The sequence below is a fragment of the Peromyscus leucopus genome, chromosome 3, assembly GCF_004664715.2.
Source record: "Peromyscus leucopus breed LL Stock chromosome 3, UCI_PerLeu_2.1, whole genome shotgun sequence".
Lineage (NCBI taxonomy): Eukaryota > Metazoa > Chordata > Mammalia > Rodentia > Cricetidae > Peromyscus > Peromyscus leucopus.
In genome coordinates this window covers 136,649,812-136,670,051 of record NC_051065.1, presented here as the reverse complement: position 1 = coordinate 136,670,051, position 20,240 = coordinate 136,649,812, and the positions used below count along the sequence as shown (strand labels likewise).

Below are 20,240 nucleotides of genomic sequence, written 5' to 3'. Positions count from 1 at the left end.
AGTTCAGAAAGAAGTCAAATCCAAACTTTCCTGGCATGCTTTGCTCTGCCTGTGTGTGGGCCCTCATCATAGTCTTCCAAATCTTCTGATATCTTCCTAGTTCCTTGGGGTAACAGCTCATTTCACAAAGAAAGGGTGGGGTTTTTTACCAATGAGAGCTAGTGAATGAATCCATGGCACAAAACATCTGAGATGTTCCTAGGTATTCCAGCAAGAATAGCCTTGGGGAATGAATACAGTCTTAGGAAATAATAAACCAAAGACAAGGAAGTGTCTAGAAATGGCAGAAGTTACAGTAGGCCCCGGCTTTAGCCAACAGAAATCTCTTCTTTTGCCATCTTTGGTTTCGCACTTAGAATCCCAGCGCTTGGGAAGCAGAGGCAGGAGGATCTTGAGTTTGAGGCTGGCCAACTGGTTACACAGGTAGGGAACCACAGAGACTTCGAACAAACACACAAATAACCCCAAATCTCTTCTCTCTAAAGGAATTTCATCCTCTGGTCTTGAGTCCTGAGAGCTACAAAGAACAGGGCCAGCGCTGACAAAGACATGGAGAATTCCTGGCCGTTTTGAAGAGCCCTGAGCTCATAAGGAGTAATTCATTTCAACACTGCAAATCCACAAACATAAGCATACAAGATAATATCTGACAAAATTGCTACAAAATGCCATCAACCAGCAAAATAAACTGGATTTTGTTAATATCTATGGAGGCTGTGTTGACTGTCAGCATGTGACGGAGGGTATGTTAGGATAAAAATCGTAAAATTAACCCATTATTAAACATAATATAATTTGGGGGCTTTACTAAAGCTTGAAGTATTACTATTTTAAGCAAGAAAGAGGGAAAGTTGAGGGAAAGGGAAGAGTGAAAATGATCAAGTGATGAATACATTGGAAATGAAAATGGTAAAAGGTTGGATTGTACAGAAGACTGGACATCATGTAAATGGACTTAAAAGTAACTGGGAGATGGCCTGAGAGTGTGGCTCAGTGGTAGAGCACTTGCCTCACATGCACAAGGCCCCAAGTTCAATTCCTAAGAGCACCAAAAAGGAAAAAACAACAACAAGAAAAATCCCCATGAAGTTGAAGGGGCGATTTAGGTCAATGATTCTCAATGTGGGGGCCTCTCAATCTCAACCCCAACAAGAGTGTGCAATGACTCTTTCACAGGGATAGCATATCAGATACCCTGCACATCGGATATTTACGTTACAATTCATAACAATAGCAAAATTACAGTTACCAAGTAGCAACAAAAATAATTTTATGGTTGGGGGTCACTACAACATGAGGAACTGTATTAAAGGGTCACAGCATTTGGAAGTTTGAGAACCACTGCCTTCCTGGTGTTAGAAATTTTCAGAATTGCTGGGCGGTGGTGGTGCATGCCTTTAATCCCAGCACTGGGGAGGCAGAGCTAGGCGGATCACTGTGAGTTTGAGGCTAGCCTGGTCTACAAAGCGAGTTCCAGGAAAGGTGCAAAGCTACATAGAGAAACCCTGTCTTGAACCCCCCCCCCAAAAAAAAAAATACAATTTCAGAGTTGCAAGAGAAGACACCCTGAGAGCCTGGGAAACCTCACTCAGCAGGGGATCATCCATCAGAAAGAATTCCTGAGTGGAAATGTCAAAAATGTCAAAATGTCAAAGAAGCATTCTAAGATGAGCCTGTTGCGTGCTCCTCTGACTGTGCAGCCCTGGGATGGACCCGGTGACCCCTCAAGCTCCTGGTTCCTGTGTTACTGCAAGAGCTACTTTCACAGTCTTCTTTCCAGCCACTGACCACGCCCAGGGGCCATGGGGTTAGCCCGCAGAAAGGAACAAGCAACCCTTGTCCCTCACTTGGAGCCGTCTTTCTGTTCATCTGTGGTTTTTCAGCTCTTCAGCACTTAGACCCTTTTCTTTAGAGCCAAGGACCTGGAGGGGGCGGGAAGGCTGTGACAATGTAGCATCTGTGTGTCGACAGTAACAGCCTGTGGGCCAGCGACCCACAGTCAAACTCCCCTGCATCCCGTGTGCTGGACCGCACACCTTACTGGCAGTAACCGTGGTCAGCCCCAGCGTGCCCTGGCGCCAAATGCCCCCAACTTCTTTCTTTCCCTCACCTTTTACCTAATTGACTCCCTGGCTCCTTTGCCACATTTGTACCAGTCCTCACGCAGGATGGTTGGGTCCCACCACTCATCTCACCCACACAGGGAACAACACATCAGAGGGTCGTGACCTAAAAGGAAACAGCCCTGGAGGGCGGGGCATGTACTGCTGAGCTGGGCAGCTGGGTTCCCTCCAGAGGGTTTGGCTTGCAGAGAGATGCCGCTCTTCTTGTAACAGTGTTGGATTTTATTTATTCCACGGGTTGCTGATTTACACGGGGAGCCGCAATCACTGAATGAGTGTAGCTTTTGACATGCTCTGTTTCTGACGTGTTCAGAAACTTGGAGACATCGTTGAACTTTTGGAGAGAAATAAACCCAAAACATGTTTGTGTTCTTGGCCCCAAGTCAGAGAAGGATATGTGCTTATGAAGGAGGGTTAGGTTTCTATCCTCGGATGACCCCAAAGGAAAAGGAACTACTGTGTGAGCCGGTGCCGGGTACCAATTAAAATGTCAGTGACGCACGGGAACAGCCTCTCTCTAGGAATGCTTCTCCTTCACAGAGATGCCCAGTTCCTGAAGCCCCTCTCACTTCAGTCCTCACCCACAGTGGGAATCTAGGCTGTGTGAGAGAGGGTGGGAAGTTGAAAACAAAAGAGGCAAGAAAGGGAGCCGTTCAGACACAAAGGGAGCGTGGCCATCCTCCCGCCCCCTGTTAGAACACCGGAGGAGATGACCTTGTTTACTGCTGCAGAGATTCGAGCTGCTCCTTTTTATTCAGCACGGACTAGACACTTGTAGAAGTACCAGGGAGCCTCAGAGCTCCTCCTTCCCAGCATCTTCTTCTGCTTTGTGATCTCTCTGAAAAACACAATGATGCTGAACTTAGAGAGCAGACTTGATTACTTTTGAAAAAACCCGTAAGTCCACCTTTACTTTGAACTGCTGAGTCCTTCTGTTGTTGATGTTGTTTTTGTGTTTTTGTTTTGTTGTTTTTTGAAGAGGTCTCACTATGCAGCTTGGGCTGGACTTAAACTTATTATGTACCCCAAGCTGGATTCACTGTGACAGTCTACCCGCCTCAGCCTCCGGAGTACCTGGCATGAGCCACACCACACCTCTAGGATTTAAGTTATCTCCCATTGGTCCTTGACTAGAAAATGGAGAAACCCCAAGTCGAGTTTTCGCATACAAACGCTTTGCAAATGACTGTCTCTAACTAATGGTGTCCCGTTAACTGTCTGCCCAAAGCCACCCTGCTCTGAAAGGAAATGCACAGAGAAGAGCAACTAGAGATTGCTTTACCTGAAGCCCACACTCACCAGCAGCATCCCCTTTTGGAATCCATCGCAGAAGTCTCGGACTTTCTCCACGGTAACTTCTGTGATGGGTAGTGTGTCCCACTTGTCATCCACAGTTTCATAAATGGCCAAAGCCGGCAGCTGAGACTCCTTCAGTTTGAAATAGGAGATCACTTTTCTGTTTTCCCCTCTGCCACTGTCCACCAGAACAAAGAGGATCTGTAGATGGGGAGGGGTTAAAGGAAAAGGTCCCGCTGAGAGCCCGGGGACAAAGAGATTCTAGTAATCTCTGTCACTCTACACAGATTGAATTCATGGTCTGCATCACATAATTTTAGTCTACGTATGATGGAGCCTGGTATGATGGAGCACACTTGTAATTCTAGCACCTGGGAGGCAGAGGTAGGAGGACCAGGAGTTCAAAGTCACATTTAATTACAGCCAGTCAGCAAGTTTGAGGCTAGCCTGGGCTATATAAGAACAACCCTCTTCCAACACATCTTGATTACATTTAAATGCATTTGAAATTTATTTTTGTTGCTTTGGTATTTTATCCCTCTAGTCAAATTTAATTACAAGAATTTTGGCCAGTTGTGATGGCACATGCTCGTAGGATTTGCTGAAGGAAGAGGAAGCAGGAGGATCATGAGTTCAAGGCCAGCCTTAGCTACATATTTTTGACTGGGCACAGTGGTGCATGCTTTTAATCCCAGCACTTGGGAGTCAGAGGCAGACCAGTCTCTGTAAGTTTGAGGCCAGCCTGGTCTACAAAGCAAATTCCAGGACAGCCAGGGCTGTTACAAAGAGAAACCCTGTCTAGAGAAAGCAAACTAAACCAAACCAAAACAAACCAAACCAAACCAAACCAAACAAAACAAACAAAGAAACAACAACAAAAAAATTAAAATATTGCAACTTGGGGTTGTTGAGATGGCTTAGAGGTTAAGAATTAGGCTCTCAGCATACCAAACCAGGTAGTTCAAAATTCCCTGTAACTCTAGCTTCAGGAGATCCAATACTCTTACAGTCTCTCTGGGCATTTTTACACACACACCCCACCCCCTCTGCCCCCCATTAAGGATAAAGACAATCTTTTAAAAAAGAATTTGGACTTTGAAGACATATTGATGATTCCCTAAGCAACAAAGTATAGCCTAATGATTAAAGGCAGAGAATGAGGTTAAGTCTGCATCTGTCTTCTTAGCTGTGTGATTTGCAACTTAGTTTCTCTGAGACTCAGTTTTCTTATTTGTAAAATTTCCTGGTGGGGGCAGAGAGAAACGAGATGTCACCTTCAGTAATTGTGGTACATAGTAAGAACCCCCGCCACAGTGGCTCCCCAGAGTCAGGGATAGCGCTCTTCCTTGCTCTATGTACAAACTTTGAATATTAGCAGCTGGCAACAAAAACAAACCATTTTACTAATATGTGACAGTGAAAGCTCTTTGAAGCACATGGATTGTTTACTTCTGGAATTCACCATTTATTACTTTGAGCCCATGGGTGACTGGGTAACTGAAATGTAGAAAATGAGACCACAATGAGCTGGGGAGGGGAGGAGGGGATGGGGGGGGGGCTGTTTATTAAGTCAAGTCTACCCAAAGTGGAAATCCTTGTGGTCTTCTGAGCAGAGGATTGTCTGTATTCAGGAACACTCAGTGCTCCCCATGTCAGGGGAGCAGTCCTCCCCAAGACAGCTTATGTGATGGCTTTCATTAGAAAGGTTTCTGGTTGACTTCTGCAATGCAGGGGTAGATAGATGAGCATGGCTGTCTCAGAGACCTCAAGCAGAACTGCACCCAGGAGAGAGGGAGGCAGATACAGGATCATGGTGCACTTGAGGTAGGCACCAGGGGTTTTGTAGGCACTCATGTGAGGAGTAGTCCCTGCTGTCTGTCCCAGCCTTCAGAGGTTATGATGAGCAAACAAATTCTGACTAGGTGATTTGGCTTCAGCATATTTATACTTACTGTCTCCTCACATGTCAGTGTGAAACAGACAGCCACACAGCCACAGCTGGAAGGAAGACTGATTACTTGGGTCTTAATATTGCAAAAGAAAGTTTCTTTAATTTCAAAATTTTTCACTTCTTACCTCCCACTCCTTACTTCATACCCTGAAACCATACCATAGTCCTTCTCTCTAACACCATCTCCCCCTGGTGGGGACCATTCCCAACTCACCTGTCCCTGGAAGAGCTTAGCTGCCTTCTGGTATCTCAGCATACTCTCTTCATACTCTGGGGAAGCCTTGTTCATCATCAGGAGAAGATGAGTCGGAATCATAGTGCTAAATAAGCCAGCTGCAACCTGGAAAATTAAAATGTGTCACAGAAGAAGGATAGGAGAAGGGAGAAGGAGAGAGAGAGAGAGAGACAGAGAGACAGAGATATGCCAATGCAATGAACAGAATAATACAAAGGCAAATAACCTCTAAGATGCTCTTAAGTTTCACCACCTTAAAAGTGATCAAAACACCTTGTATACATGTATAGAATTATCAAATAATAAATAAAAATATTTTTAACAAGTGAAATTAACTGGATATTGGAGAGATGGCTCATAGGTTAAGAGCACATTAATCCTTCTTGTCAAGGACATTGGCTTGTAGAGGACATTCCAGCACCCATATGGTGGCTGACAACTGTCTGTAACTTCAGTTCCAGAGGATCTGATACACTTTTCTGGTACCCTCTGGCTCATGCACATATGTGGTGCACATACATTTACTCAAGCACATACACACATACATAAAATAAATAATAATATCTTTTTTCAAAAGCGTACAATCACTTGGGGTCTGGGTAACTGCCCAGGGGTTAAGATCCTGTACTATCCTTGCACAGGACCTAAGTTCAGCTTCTAACACCCATGCTGGGGGGCTCACAATTGGCTTTAACTCCATTTTCAGGGGATTTGACTCCCTCTTTTGGCTTCTGCAGGCACCTGCATGCCTATGGTGCACATAGCACCAAAGAGATAAACAACATGCACATAGTTAAGAATAATGAAAATACACCATTAAAACTGGGTACAATCATCCAGTTTGTGGTAGCTGTGTAGATCCTCTGCCCCCCACTAAACATAACCAAACTGAGTAGCTAAGAGGACATTGTAGACTTGATGGGAAGTCTAAGGTTAGACCACAAAATATATAACTTTGTTACACCCTTTATTCTGGGGGCAGCCAGTCCAGCATGAGGCTGTCAGGGAGCCCTAAGGATGGATTTATATGGTAACAGCAGCCCTAAGGATGGATTTATATGGTAACAGCAGCCCTAAGGATGGATTTATATGGTAACAGCAGCCCTAAGGATGGATTTATATGGTAACAGCAGCCCTAAGGATGGATTTATACAGCAACAAGAGGAACAGGTTGCTGGCCACATGAGTGAACCTTCTTCCAACTAGTTTCTTCAGCACTGGTGGAGCTCGCAGATGACATCAGCCTGGCAAATGCCGGCAATCTGTCCAGAGACCCAGATGTCCAGAAACATCCAGGCAGTCCATGCCTACTGGCTGACCCCAAGGAAGCGTGTGAGCTGGCCACAGAGGTACTGCAGCCAAGGCAAGTGTGGTCAGATGAAGTATTTCCTAAAGGCCTGGTTGGTGTTGGACTTCAACAACGGGCTCAGTTTACATTAGGGACACGGGGTGATAAATAATTGATTCTTCTTATAACAGTCTTTGTAGTTAGTGTAGCAGATTCATGCTACCTAAATTCAGAGTGGTGTCCACACTTGTAAAGCAGAGAGGATTCTTGGGAAGAGTGGAGAGACAAGAGCTAAAGAGTCAGAGTCAGAGCCAGCTCTGCAGAAGGAATGAGAGTGCAGAAGTAACTGGTTTAATCTCATCAGACACAGCCCGGTTTGCACAGCAAAGCCATGCAGAGTGTGTACATTAAATGTACAGCCAGGACCAGGGCATGGCTGTGACTTTCTGTCCAGTTTTTCCAGTACAAATAATTGTAGCACATGGACAAAAAATAGCAGTTGTTGAGGGGGCAGCTCTCCAAATGAGAAGGGACTACTTCTGAGATGTGAAAGTCCTAATAAAAATTAAACATGCTTCTCTAAAGAGGTTCTTTCCTGGCTTTCTCTTGAAGTGTTTTGCTGTCCCTGATAATTTGAAATTTGAAAAAGACACAAAGCTATCCTTGCCCTGCTTGGCTAGCATCTAGGACACTATGACACCAGGGTCATGTACACAGGAAACACTGGACCATCTTTTCTGAGTTCACATGCAGTTCTGTGGACACAACAGAGACAAGAGTCAGTCTCTAGGTAAAGAAAGCTATGATGATTACTCTTGAGTGTCAACTTGATTGGATTTAGAGACACCTAGGAGACACACTTCTGGTCATGTCTTGAGGGCATTTCCAGAGGGGTTTGAAGAGAGAAGAGCCACCATGAAAGTGGGCAGCAACACGAAAAGCAATGAATAAAATAGCCTTCTTGGTGATAGCTTGAGAAAGGCGATTTAGCGACTGTCTCAGAGCCAATGACCTTCACAGAGCACAGTCACACAGCAAGACTCCAGATTCTGAAGGTTCTGATCCAGGTACCTTAGCTTTGCATTTGGGTTTTTTTTTTCTTACAAATTGTGGTATTGGTCTGTTTCCTTCTTTGTTGAGTAGGAAAGGATGAACCGATCAATCTTAAAGGGTTAATAAGGATATCAACATAAACAATGTGCCGGGTGTTCAGTGAGGGACAGTTACTAACAGTGGCGAGAACATCTCTGCTGTGGGGGCAAGGACCCTCCATGACACAGGAAGGGTCAGTGTTTACCAGAGGGCTGTATTCTGTCACCCAGTGGAGGTTGTTCATCTGAATGAAACGGCTCAGCTTGGCGGCATCTAATTTCTCAATCTCTTCAGCATCCAAATGCAATTTTTCGTTATCAACCTAGAGAAAGAAAACAAGATGCAGCAAAGGGCCAAGCAACCCTTGCAGCATCTCTGAGATCGTTGGTAAATGACATTTGATGACAAGGATGTGACAGGCACTGAACACGACTCCAAAGACAGGAAGTAAGTTTCCTACCCTCGGGGGCATTTTTCTCTACTTGTCTCTTAAGGGCTATTTTTGTGTAATATAATTCACTGATTTATTGAATTATGCATTTTCCACCAGTGCAGCTGTTCTGAATTCCATTTCCTTAACCTCTGGCTTATTTTTCACTTAGTTACTTCCCATTCTTCCTTTTTTTCCCCCTTCCTTTGGTTGGGAAGTTGCTCAAGCTTTGTTTATCCCTTTAAAGACTGCCATTATGTAACACATAGTTTTTAAGTTACCAGAATCTAATATTAGTTGGCATTTACATCTCCCCATTGAACATTAGAACATATATACAAAGATAGAAAACTTAAAAAAAACTTAAAAGATTATCTTAAGCAAATTAAACTTATGAAATAATAAATGTCAAAGTATAGAAATGTACTTCTACATTAGAATTTTTTTTGGGGGGGGGAAATCACCCAAATCACTGGATATTTTAAAATGTGAAGTACTGGCTGTCAATACAGCTCAGTGGTAGAGCACGTACTTGCTTACTATGTGTGAGCTCCTAGGTTCAATTCCCAGCAGCAAACACACAGAAATGGGGTGGAGATGGGTAGACCAGTTGGTAGAAGGCTTGCCCAGCTTGCAGGAAGCCCTTGGTCTGATCTCCAGCGCTATGGGAAACAGACATGTTGATTCTTGTAACCCTAGCATTCTGGAAGGAGACGCAGGATAATCAGAAACTCGAGGTACTGATGCTGGTCAGTGAGACCACAGTGGGTGAAGCCACCCGGTACACAAACAATTGTGTTAAAATCCAAAACACTCAGTAGGAACATTGAGAAAAAGATGTACGAACAACAGAAAAAGTCTCCATGGACCTCGTTCAGCTTTATATTCCAATATTCTTACCAAACTATCAAATAAGTAGAAGGCTGCTGTGGTGGTTCATGTCTTTAATCCCTGCACTTAGAAGACCAGGCAGGAAGATTGCCAGGAGTTCAAGGCAGTCTGGGCCACATGGGAAGCTGTAGGCCCTCCTGGGCAATAGAACAAGACCTTGTCTTAAAGAAACAGAACGCAAACAGGGGGTTATAGAGCGGTTAGGAGAACTTGCTGCTCATTCAGAGGGTCTGAATTCTGCTCTCAGTACCCCCTGCTGGGTGACCCGCAACAGTTTATAACTCCAGCTCCAGCTCCAAAGAGATGGGGCACTCTGCTGACTCTGCCAGCACCCATTCTCATGGGCACATATCCACACACAGACATATGGACATATTCACAAAGACAGGCAAACAGACAGACAGATACACACACACACACAGGAAAGGAGGAGGGAGGGAAAAGGGGGGAGGGAGGGAGGGAGGGAGAGAGAGAGAGAGAGCGAGAGCGCACTGTTCTCTTGAATCTTTTCTATTGCTTTCGGAGGGGTTGCCAGCTGGCACAATACGTCACACTTAGGACTTTGCTATTGCAAACACTCAAATCAGCAGCAGCATAATCAAGGCCCTCTTAATACTGAGTGTGTCCAAATGCTTGAGGATTATTTTTCTAGGACATTGTCGCCTGGCTCCTGTGTGCAGGAGGCCCCGCCCTCCCGCCGGTTTCCAGGCAGTTCCTCAGGTTTCCCAGAATTGGAGAACTGCAGCGCCAAGAACTCCAGGTGGATTTCTGGACTCAGGGAGGCAGAGGAAGGACAAGGGTGTGCAGCAGGGGTAAAGTTCCTTCCCTGGGCAGTGAGATCGCTTCGGTAAACCGCCCCCTCCCTGGTGTGCAGCAGGGATAAAGTTCCTTCCTGGGCGGTGAGGCACTTCAGTAAACCGCCCCCTCCCCTGCAGGCTCTCAAGTTCTTCCAAAGAAACATAACCGACTATTTCATTATTTCCTAAACTAATAAACTCAGGAGCGTTTGTGTGTAGGGCTCCTGGAGGCAAGTCTTGAACAGGAAGTCTGCTTTCCGTCAAGGGGATCATTTGCATAATGCACTGGAGAGAAAGTTCTACCCCAGAACAAGACTTTGGAACGTTTTTAAAACATCTATTTTGTGAGGGTTTGGAAGGAATTTTACTTAAGGTATCCTCCCCATTAACAGAGACTCCGAAAGCAGAAAGGAGCCCGCTGGAAGGGCCACGAGCTCAGGTGTTTTGGACACTGCGCATGTAGAGACCCCAGCGTGTTCTGTTCTTCGCTCTGAGGGTACTTCTTTGTAGTCCAGCGAGCTAGCAATCATTAAGAAAATGCACTAAAACTCAGTTTATTTATGTTCTCTCTTGTTTTATTTATTTATTTCAGACAGGATTTCATGAAGTGAGGCTCGTTATTGGTCTTCTATGTAGCCAAAGATAAATCTGCTTCACCTCCCTAGTATTGGAATTACAGGCATGTACCACCACGCCCTGCTCGTCTTAGTTTATACTACAGTCATAAAGCAACTTGGGTAGCACCCGGAAAGGATTTGTTCAACAATTCCCTCAAGTCTCTAATTTTATATATGTATATATGCTCAGCTGCCATGTGTTTTTACACACACACACACACACACACACACACACACACACACACTTTTGTTTGTTTTGAGATAGTGCCTCCTGTAGCCCAGGATGGCTTTAAATTTGCTGTGTAGCCAAGGATGACCCTTAACCCTGGCTCCTCCTGTCAGTCTCCTAAGGGGCAGCATTACAGGTGTGCACCACCACGCCCCGCTAAATGCACACTTTACAAAAGTGTTTTGATAATTTGACACGTTATTTTTCTCACTTACTAGTTGATTTGTACACACTCATCTCACAGGGGCCAAGACTGCATTTCTTGTTGGCTACTGAACTTGGTATTATGTAAAAATCTTGCACGTGTTACTGGTTTTGGCAGAATGTAGGGGTCATGGAGAGCACCTGGGAGCTTGGCAATCTGGGATAAGGTCTCTGTAGAGAGGCTATATAGGTAGGGTTCTATTGCTGTGAAGAGATACCATGACCATGGCAACTCCTGTAAAGGAAAACATTTAACTGGGGCTGGCTTACAGTTTCAGAGGTTTAGTCCATTACCATCATGGCAGGAAGCATGGTGGTATGCTGGCAGACATGTGCTGGAGAAGGAGTGCTGTGGATATCACTCTATATAAATAAAACACTGATGGCCAGTGACCAGGCAGGAAGTATAGGCAGGACAAAGAGAGAGGAGAATTGGGGAAACAGGAAGAAGGGGGAGAGACACTGCAGCCACCGCCAGGACAAGCAGCATGTAAAGACGCCCGTAAGCCACCAGCCACGTGGCAAGGTATAGATTTATAGAAATGGGTTAATTTAAGATATAAGAACAGTTAGCAAGAAGTCTGCCACGGCCATACAGTTTATAAGTAATATAAGCGTCTGAGTGATTATTTTATACGTGGATTGTGGGACTGCGGGGTTTGGGGGAACCTGGAGAGAAGCCCTCCAGCAACACAGGAGCTGAGAGTTCTACATCTGAATGGGCAGGCAGCAGGAAGAGGATGCTACACTGGGTGTGGGTTGAACATCTGAACCACAAAGTCTGCCCCCAGTGACACACTTCCTCCAAGAAGGCCACACCTCCTAGCAGTGCCATTCCCTATGGGCCTATGGGGCCATTTTAATTCAAACGACCACAGAGTCCCCTGGTGAAGATTCAGTCTCTGCTGCAGTGGAGACCCCAGCATAGTTGAGATACCAGGACTGTGTGCTGACCACTAAGTACAGTGGTAGATGTGGAGAGGAGCCAGTTTGAGCCTCCCAGACAAGCTATGTGTGCCATGACTGACAGAGCCTGAGCAAACTGGAGCTTCCCAAGACCTCTGGAGTCTGGAAGATAGTGAGTCCCAGACACGGACAGTGTGTAACTGATATTGTTGAAGTTTGGTTTTGCTTTGATTTGATTGTGGCTATGCCCCAGTTCTTACCTCTTGGAGTAGGAAAATATTTAACTTAAAAAATTTTTTTTTTAAACAGACTTTGGAATTTTGGAGGGACTTTGGTTATTTTGAACTTTTAAAGAGACTAAAGTCTGGAAGTGTTTGAAATTGTTAAGACTGGGACTTTCAAAGCTCTTTATGCTTTATGTTGTGATATTAATATGAGATTTTGAGGATGAATAAGAACCAAAGGCAACAGTTGAAGAGTGATGCATTTGTGTGTCAAGCCGAAAAGGATTCAAGTGTGTTGGTTAGTTTTTGTCAACCTGACACAAGCTAGAGTCAATTGAAAGAAGACTCCTTAAGATTGGCCTACAGGCAAGACCGTAGGCGTTCTCTTGATTAATGATTGATGGTGGGGTGCCTAGGCCACCGTAGACGGTACCTCCCTCAGGCTGGTGAGCTGAGTACATAAGAAAGCAAGCCGAGCAAGCCATGAAGAACAAGCCAGTCAGCAGCACTCCTCCATGGCCTCTGCTTTAGTCCTGCCTCCAGGTTCCTGCCTTGAGCCTGCCCTGACTTCTCTCCCTGCTAGAGGGTAGCTTGGGAGATGTAAGAAGAAATAAACCCTTTTCCTCCCCAAGTTAGTTTCGGTCCTAATGTTTCATCAGAGCAATAAAAACCCCAACGGTCCACAAACACAGCTTTTGCTGGCCTGATAATGAGTCAGTGTATTTTTACGTAATTATTATTTCATCGTACCTTTAACTATATTCTTACTGTTGCAAACAAAGTAACTCTAAATTCTGAAATTTTGCTACCAAACTATATAGTATCTAGATAAAATTCTGAGATATAATCCTGGGGTTTAATTAATACCAGGGGCTAAGGGAAATGGTTTGGGAAAAAGTTTTTAAAATGTAGACTTCAGAATGAGAAACACTAAATAAATACAACCTAGAAATGAAGGAGATTTTCTTTGGGGGCTGGAGAAATGGCTCAGGCATTAAGAACGCTTGGGGCTCTTGCAGAGGACCTGAATTCAGATCTCAGCACCCATTACAGGTAGTTCATAGCTGCCTATACCCCCAGCTCCAGTGGCTCTGATGCCCTCTTCTGGCCTCTGCAGCACCCAAAAGAACATACAAATGCATACAGATGCACAGACACACAGAGACACATGTGAAAATTTAAAAGAATCTTTAAAGTAGTTTAAAAAAGAATTTCCTGGAGTGCTTTAGAGAGCCGTTATAGCCCAGTAGAAAGGGGAGATTGAGCCTGGAGTCAGGCAGTACTTGGCAGTTGTGAAACTTTGGAGAGTTGGCTCAATCTACTGGAACTTTAGTTTTCTTACTGAAAATTCAGGGATAATATTCTTTCTTTTCCCTCCCTCCCTCCCTCCCTCCCTCCCTCCCTCCCTCCCTCTCTCTCTTTGTTTCTTTGTTGATTTTTTTTTTTTTTTGAGACAAGGTTTCTCTGTGTAACAGCTCTATCTCAGAACTTAGTTTGTAGACCAGGTTGGCCTTGAACTCACAGAGATCCACCTGCCTGCCTCTGCCTCCTGACTGCTAGGATTAAACCCATGCACCCGGGGCTGGAGAGATGGCTCAGAGGTTAAGAGCACTAACTGCTCTTCCAAAGGTCCTGAGTTCAATTCCCAGCAACCACATGGTGGCTCACAACCATCTGTAATGAGATCTGGTGCCTTCTTCTGGCCTGCAGTCATACATGCTGTATACATAATAAATAAATAAATCTTAAAAAAAAAAACAAAAACCATGCACCCGCCACTGTCTGGCAAGATTATTATTCTTTTTTTTCAAAATTTGTGAGAATTATAATAGTGCCCATCATAGATTAGATATACACAGACACAGTCCTACACACAGAGACTCATACAGGCAGATGGACAGACAGACAGACAGACAGACATGGAAATAAACAAATTGTGGAAAACTGCAAATAATAAAATGTGGGTCTAAGTTAAAGGAGGTCCCAGAAAGCTTGCAAACGGCTCTTATTTCCCAATGTAAATAAAATGGTCTCAGTTTTTCTTTACTAAAGTTATTCTGACTCCTGAACAATGATCCTATTAAAATATGTCCCAAAGTTTGAAAAATGTAAACCGAGAAAAAGTGTTTATGTAACAGCTGGCCTGAAAAATCTCCAACCTTTCCCAGTGCTGCCAATGAAGTGGCACAAAACCAGCCCGTTTGTTTGCTGGCATGGCACATAAATTTTGTCCACCGAAGACCCAAGGCTTTGCTCAGAGCAGGGCTGTCACTCGTGGTCAACATAAAACATGCTGGGGAGGGTCTTAGAAGAGCCACGACCAGGGCTCCATAAAGAGTACATTGTGAGCAGAGTTCACACTACTGTTGGGCTGACATTGAACTCCTGAATTCCTGGTCCTCACACTCCTGAGTGCTGGGACCACAGGGCTGCATCACCAAGCTAGGCAGATCACCCTTTTTCATTTCTATCACTGCTGCTCCACGGCAGACCCTTTCTACCTCATTAAATTATGTATGTGGTTATTTTGCCTACATGTATGTGCACCATATTGTGATACCTCAGTAAAACCCCCCACTCTATCCCCTACAGACAAAGAGAAGCTTAAACCAGGATTCCTAAGTGTAGATAAGAACTTAGACCCCTTTTCCCCAGGTGGTTGTATCTGCTACAGGGACTTTGGAAAACAGTCAGGATATTCGACCAAAAGACTAAAAAGGGAGGCGGGTTAAAATAAATTATATGGTCTGTGCCTTTAAGAACTAGCCTCACAAAGAAAGGGGAGGGCTCCTTCCCACCTCCCTGCTGTGAGTGAGAGATTTGGAAGAGCCTCCCTGGAGACTTGTAAACTTAGAAAACACCTTACTTTTGCATTCTGTACCTAAAGTATTCAGTGGCAGCTTTGGGGACTGTGATCCAGGCCAGGCCAGTTTCAAGTCCCCAGAAATGATGGCGCCAGCCCCAGGAACAAAAGGACAGAGTCAGGATGTCTGATGGTAACCAATTAACCACGAGATGCCCCTCTCCAGAGATAACAAGACCAGACCCCGGAGATGAGTTGTAAAACTCCTGACAGGGCAAACAGATAAGATAAAATAAGGTAAAGTCCAGGCCCGGGAAAAACTTGACCAATCAAGGATGGACCGGTACTAACCCCCTCCCCTCTAACAAATTTTATGGGTTTTGCCTATAAAAACTAACTTCCCCAAGAAAGAGGCACTCCTCCCTGCCTCACTGTATTGGGTGTAGGAATGAGTCCCTGTCTAGACTTGTATCTGCAGAATAAACCTTGCTGTTGCATCTGGACATCCAAGGTCTTCGGTGGTCTCTTTGGGGGGTCACAATCTGGGCATAACACATATGTGTGCCTGGTGTCTGAGGAGGTGAGAAAGAGTTGGATCCCCTGGAACTAGAGTTAGGAGCTGCCAAATGGATGCTGGGAATCAAACCCGGGTCCTCTGCAAGAGCATCCAGTGCTCTTAACCTCTGGGCCACCTCTCCATCCCCCACAGACTCTCGATGAGTTTCGCAGTCTATTTTGCCTAGCTAGCAGGAGTTATTGCTTCCCACATCTCTGTATAATAACCCATCTTATTCTTTGTTTCCAAAATAATCTTGCTAAATCTCATTTCTGTCCACATTACTCTCCCGATCCAAATGCTTTGGGGAGCTTTCTGGTGCCAATTAAATTAAGTGCAAACTCAGGACACTGGTACTGTGCCTTGAGCACAAATATGTTCTAATAAAACTTCCCTGTCTTATGTTCCTTTGCCTTAACATGTGCTTTGGGATCCAGTCAAGTTGGCATCACTGATTTCTAACTACATTCCGCTTCCTCCTTTGACCACGATTCTCCATTAGAGTGGCCAACTTTAGCATATACTTTCCAGTTTAATTGTCTCTTTCGTATTATTTGTCTAAATTTCCACACTATTTTCATTCCCATACCACTTTACCTATAGTGATGTTTTCTATTTTTTTTTTTCTTTTTTGAGACAGAGTTTCGTTATGTAGCTCTGGCTGTCCTAGAACTCACTATGTAGACCAGGCTGGTCTCTAACTCACAGATACCTGCCTGCCTTTGCCCCCTGAGTGCTGAAGTTAATGAAAACATCACCCAGGTTTATAATGATGTTTTCTAATAGTATAGTGGTTATAATTTTTTGCTACATTTTAGGTTCTATGAGAACAGAGAGTATATTCGATGTTACTATTATCACTACCACACACATGAATTGTCTAGTAAAATGTTTGATAAACATAGGTCAAGTTCTCGACATATAAAATTATAAAATTGTGGGCTTGGTAGTGTGCTTGCCTAGTACACATGAAGCCCCGGGTTTGGTTTCCCTGCGAGGCATAAATAGGGCCTGATGGCACATGCCTGTAATTTCAGTATTTGGGAAGTGGGGGATCAGAAGTCTAAGGCAATCCTCATCTATGTAGCAAGTGGCCATCCTGAGCTACATGGAAACTTGTCATGCACACCTGTATTTATAAAACTCCTGTTTTTTCTCTCTCTGTGTCTGCCTTGCCCCCCTGCCCCGTGTGTGTGTGTGTGTGTGTGTGTGTGTGTGTGTGTGTGTGTGTGTGTAGCGTGGCTCACTCCCCCCTCTGCCTGGTCAGGGACCTAGCCGCTCCGTTAGTCCCACATCTTGGCTCTGCATCGCCGTCCTCTGTACACCTCAGCCCAGCACCTGTTTTCTAGACTGAGTTGAGTCACTGTCCTTGTCAGCAGTGTCCCTGAACTTGGCACCGTCAACGATGTTCAGGACGTAGGGTTCTTTCCTGCCTCACAATGAAAAACTAGAAGGAGGCTGGAGCTGCCCACCCAGCTTACCTGTCGGAAGAGGCAGATGCTGTTTCTGGTGATGTTGTAGTGGGTCAGAAGTTCGGAACTGTTGCTGATTCCAAATGATATGTCTTGGAACTGTTGTGTCATGCTGTGGAATACGGACACTATAGGTATTTCTAAATCCTAAAAACAACAATGGTGAGAGAGAGAGAGAGAGAGAGAGAGAGAGAGAGAGAGAGAGAGAGAGAGAGAGAGAGAGAGAGAGAGACCCAGAGGTCATTTGTGAGAGAAGAAACAGGGCAGGCAAACGTGCTCATGCCAGCAGTTCCGGGTTTTAGTCTAGCAAACGAAAGTCACCCTTACACTTGCAGGCTACATTTGCAGTGGCATTTTTGAGTTTCCCAGGCTATGTGAGTTTATAGGTGATTATGAAAATTGTGTCTAAACCTGGGTTCTTTTGTGCGGCCCTATCGTACAGCCTCAATTCTACCAGTAGCTGAGGGAAGTCTTGGCGTCCAGAGGTCTGTGAAGTTGGGCTGTACAGTCACTCATACACCCAGGGAGGCAAATGTTTTGGGGACAATTTGTGGAGGAACAGGGCAATGCAAAATACAGAAACAGGTGCTTAGCGTAGTCACTGGAAATGTGCAGGGGGCTGAGGATCAGGTCCTTTCCTTCCAAGGGTCCTCCAGTTTGTGCATGAAGGCACTTACTGGTCCATGCATCTACAGCATTCCAGGCATGCACTTAGGGAGCCGAAAAGCCACTCATCAGTGGTGGCCGCTGTCCTCCCACAGACACTGGCCCTGTCCTCTGTAATGTGTTAGGATGCCTGTTTTCTCTGCATCTCACTGGACTCAAGGGCAAGGAGAAGGAAAAATTGCTAGTCTTGCATTTGGGATCAACAAGACAGAGTTGGAGACTTGCTCTTTTGAAAGGAAGAGGGTTATTCACTTAGAAGTTGTGGATATTTGTTGGTTTGTAATCTGTACTTTTGAATAGCATTACTCAAGGACCCAATGGCGCTATCTGGTGGCTGTTTATATTACTGCACCCTTCTAGTTCTCTTCCCTTTCTGCCCATCACCAAAACCCGGTTTTCCTCCCCCATTAGCACCCATCGCTATTTCCAGCCTTGTGCCCAGAATGGACAGGGTGATGTGAGCTAGAATCAAAGAAGGGAAGTATACAAAAAGGTCTGAAGTAATAGAACAGGGACTGGGTTAGCTGTGAGGACTGCGAGGCAGCCTCGGCAAAGACAGAGGGAAAGCCTGGAACGAGACCCTCTTGTTTCCGACTGTCTGTATTACCCAACAGCCACTGTGGAAGATGTCAGTGACCAGTTCACCTTCCTCAGTGTTCAGAGAGGGTGAGAAAGATCAACAAGAGTCTACCTATTTGCTTTAGCACAGCCTGTGAAAAGTGTTTCCAGGTCATAAAAAATAGTTAGCCTATCCTTTTGGCTAGTCCCATTATGGCATATTCCCATTATCCCACTGCTCAGGAGGCTGAGGCAGGAGGATTGTGGGTTTGAGGGAATCATGAGCTACATAGAGAGTTTCAGGTCAGCCTGAGTTATGAGACCTTATCTGAAATACATAATAAAAATAAATTTAAACGGTGCATTTGCTGTCACTTCTGCCTATTGACGGGGCACTCCAGGTACAGGCTGAGGCGATTTAGGACAATGGTGAGGTATGATGGAAGCTGACTTCCTGCAAACACCTTCTTTCAAAGTGCCCATAGATAAGGAGACACCGCCACGGGACTCAGAGATCCTGAAGCAGGTCCAAGGAAGATCCGATGTAGAGGGCAGCCTGTTTTGAAATGAAGGAGCCTCAGATGACCAGCTGAAAGCAGAATCTGAGCATTCTTGCTTCTAAATCAACATCACTAGCCCAACAGGCCACTATCATGGCTACCCTAAGGCAGAACATGCCTGGCCACAGGGTACAGCAGGTAGGGTGTATGCACAAACCTGGAAGAAGCCTATGATGGCCACTTCAGCGGCATTGATGAGTTCCTCAGTGGCTGAGATGTCTGTGAGCCATATGGGTTCCTGGGGAGTGCGGAGACCATCTGCAATAAGAGGGGTAGATGCTTGGCAACACACGTCCTTACTCAGAAACTTCTGGAAAATTTTCTAGGTTTGAATGAAAATACGCAGAGTATTTTCATATTCCCCTCTCTTCTCCTTATGACATGCTTCCTTATGGAGCAACCTCCCTCCCCCCCTTTTTTTTTTACCTGAGGCTTCTTCAACATCTGCTGTAACTTCTGGGACCAGCCCATACAAGAGGATAAACGAAAGGATTAGGCACCTGGACCTGGAGATTTTCATTGTTCTCCTGTTCCAACCCTAGATGTTGAGTTGATTGGATTGGGGTGCTGATCCAGGACAGCCTGATGTAGTGAAATGGCCGTGGGTTATTAGTTCTCTGGGAACTTTACAGCTGGCTCCGGAGGGGAACCTTCACCTTCTGTGATAAATGGCTCAAAGTGGCAGGGCTTTGGAACATATCCAACCAGAAGAAAGACAGGTTAGTGCATTTAAATAATAAAAATATATAAGTACCCTGTGCCTCTTATTGATTTTAAGTAGGAGGCTACAAATATAGCTGTGAGTCAATCCAGTGTCTCTCAGCTTAGACTGTTGATGGGGGAGGTGATCACAAAAATCGATGATTTAAATATGAAACAGAGAGTGGTGAAATGTGGAAAAATTCATGGGCTGTTGTGAGAGATGAAGAACATGAGGCAATGAAGGGTTTGATGAAGGATATATCTGCCTGCAGGAAGTACAAGCAGGGTCCTGGGCGAATACGATTGTCCAGACATCAAAATGTGTGGAGGACACAGACTGCCTTTATATGCCAAGACAAAATATTATAACTGACAAATACAACTTAACAGAAGGCAGGATTTATTTTGGTTCCCAGTTTGAAGGTACAGTCAGTCACGGCATGGAAGGCCATGTCGGTGTGAGTGTGAGACAGCTGGTCACAATACATCTGCAGTCAGGAAGCAGAGATGGTGTTCAGCTCGAGTTCCTTATTTTATTCAGTCCAGGATCCCAGCATGGAGTGATGCTGTCCATGGGTAGGGTGAGTCTTCCCACCTCAATGGACCCGGTCTAGAAGCTCCCTCACAGATGTACCTAGAG

The 20,240-nt window shown here is 45.0% G+C and overlaps 1 protein-coding gene across 1 annotated transcript; it reads right to left on the bottom strand.

The window, feature by feature from the left end:
• Positions 1 to 2,275: 2,275 nt before the first annotated feature.
• On the bottom strand, positions 2,276 to 19,643 carry Erp27 (endoplasmic reticulum protein 27). The gene is made up of 7 exons (XM_028872251.2): positions 19,325 to 19,643; positions 19,056 to 19,156; positions 17,124 to 17,261; positions 8,191 to 8,307; positions 5,585 to 5,710; positions 3,423 to 3,620; positions 2,276 to 2,961 (listed from the first exon to the last, which is right to left on the bottom strand). Exons 1-7 carry the CDS (start codon positions 19,416 to 19,418, stop codon positions 2,917 to 2,919), a joined length of 819 nt encoding a protein of 272 aa, XP_028728084.1. The 5' UTR covers positions 19,419 to 19,643; the 3' UTR covers positions 2,276 to 2,916.
• Positions 19,644 to 20,240: the final 597 nt, after the last annotated feature.

What these genes read in the sequence shown, in the direction of transcription:
- Erp27 (XM_028872251.2), bottom strand. Translation starts at nt 19,418, where the DNA reads ATGAAAATCTCCAGGTCCAGGTGCCTAATCCTTTCGTTTATCCTCTTG. An exon ending in AGATGTTGAAGAAGCCTCAG is followed by an intron (nt 19,157 to 19,324) that starts GTAAAAAAAAAA and finishes CTCTTATTGCAG; the next exon opens with ATGGTCTCCGCACTCCCCAG. An exon ending in CCATCATAGGCTTCTTCCAG is followed by an intron (nt 17,262 to 19,055) that starts GTTTGTGCATAC and finishes TGTTGTTTTTAG; the next exon opens with GATTTAGAAATACCTATAGT.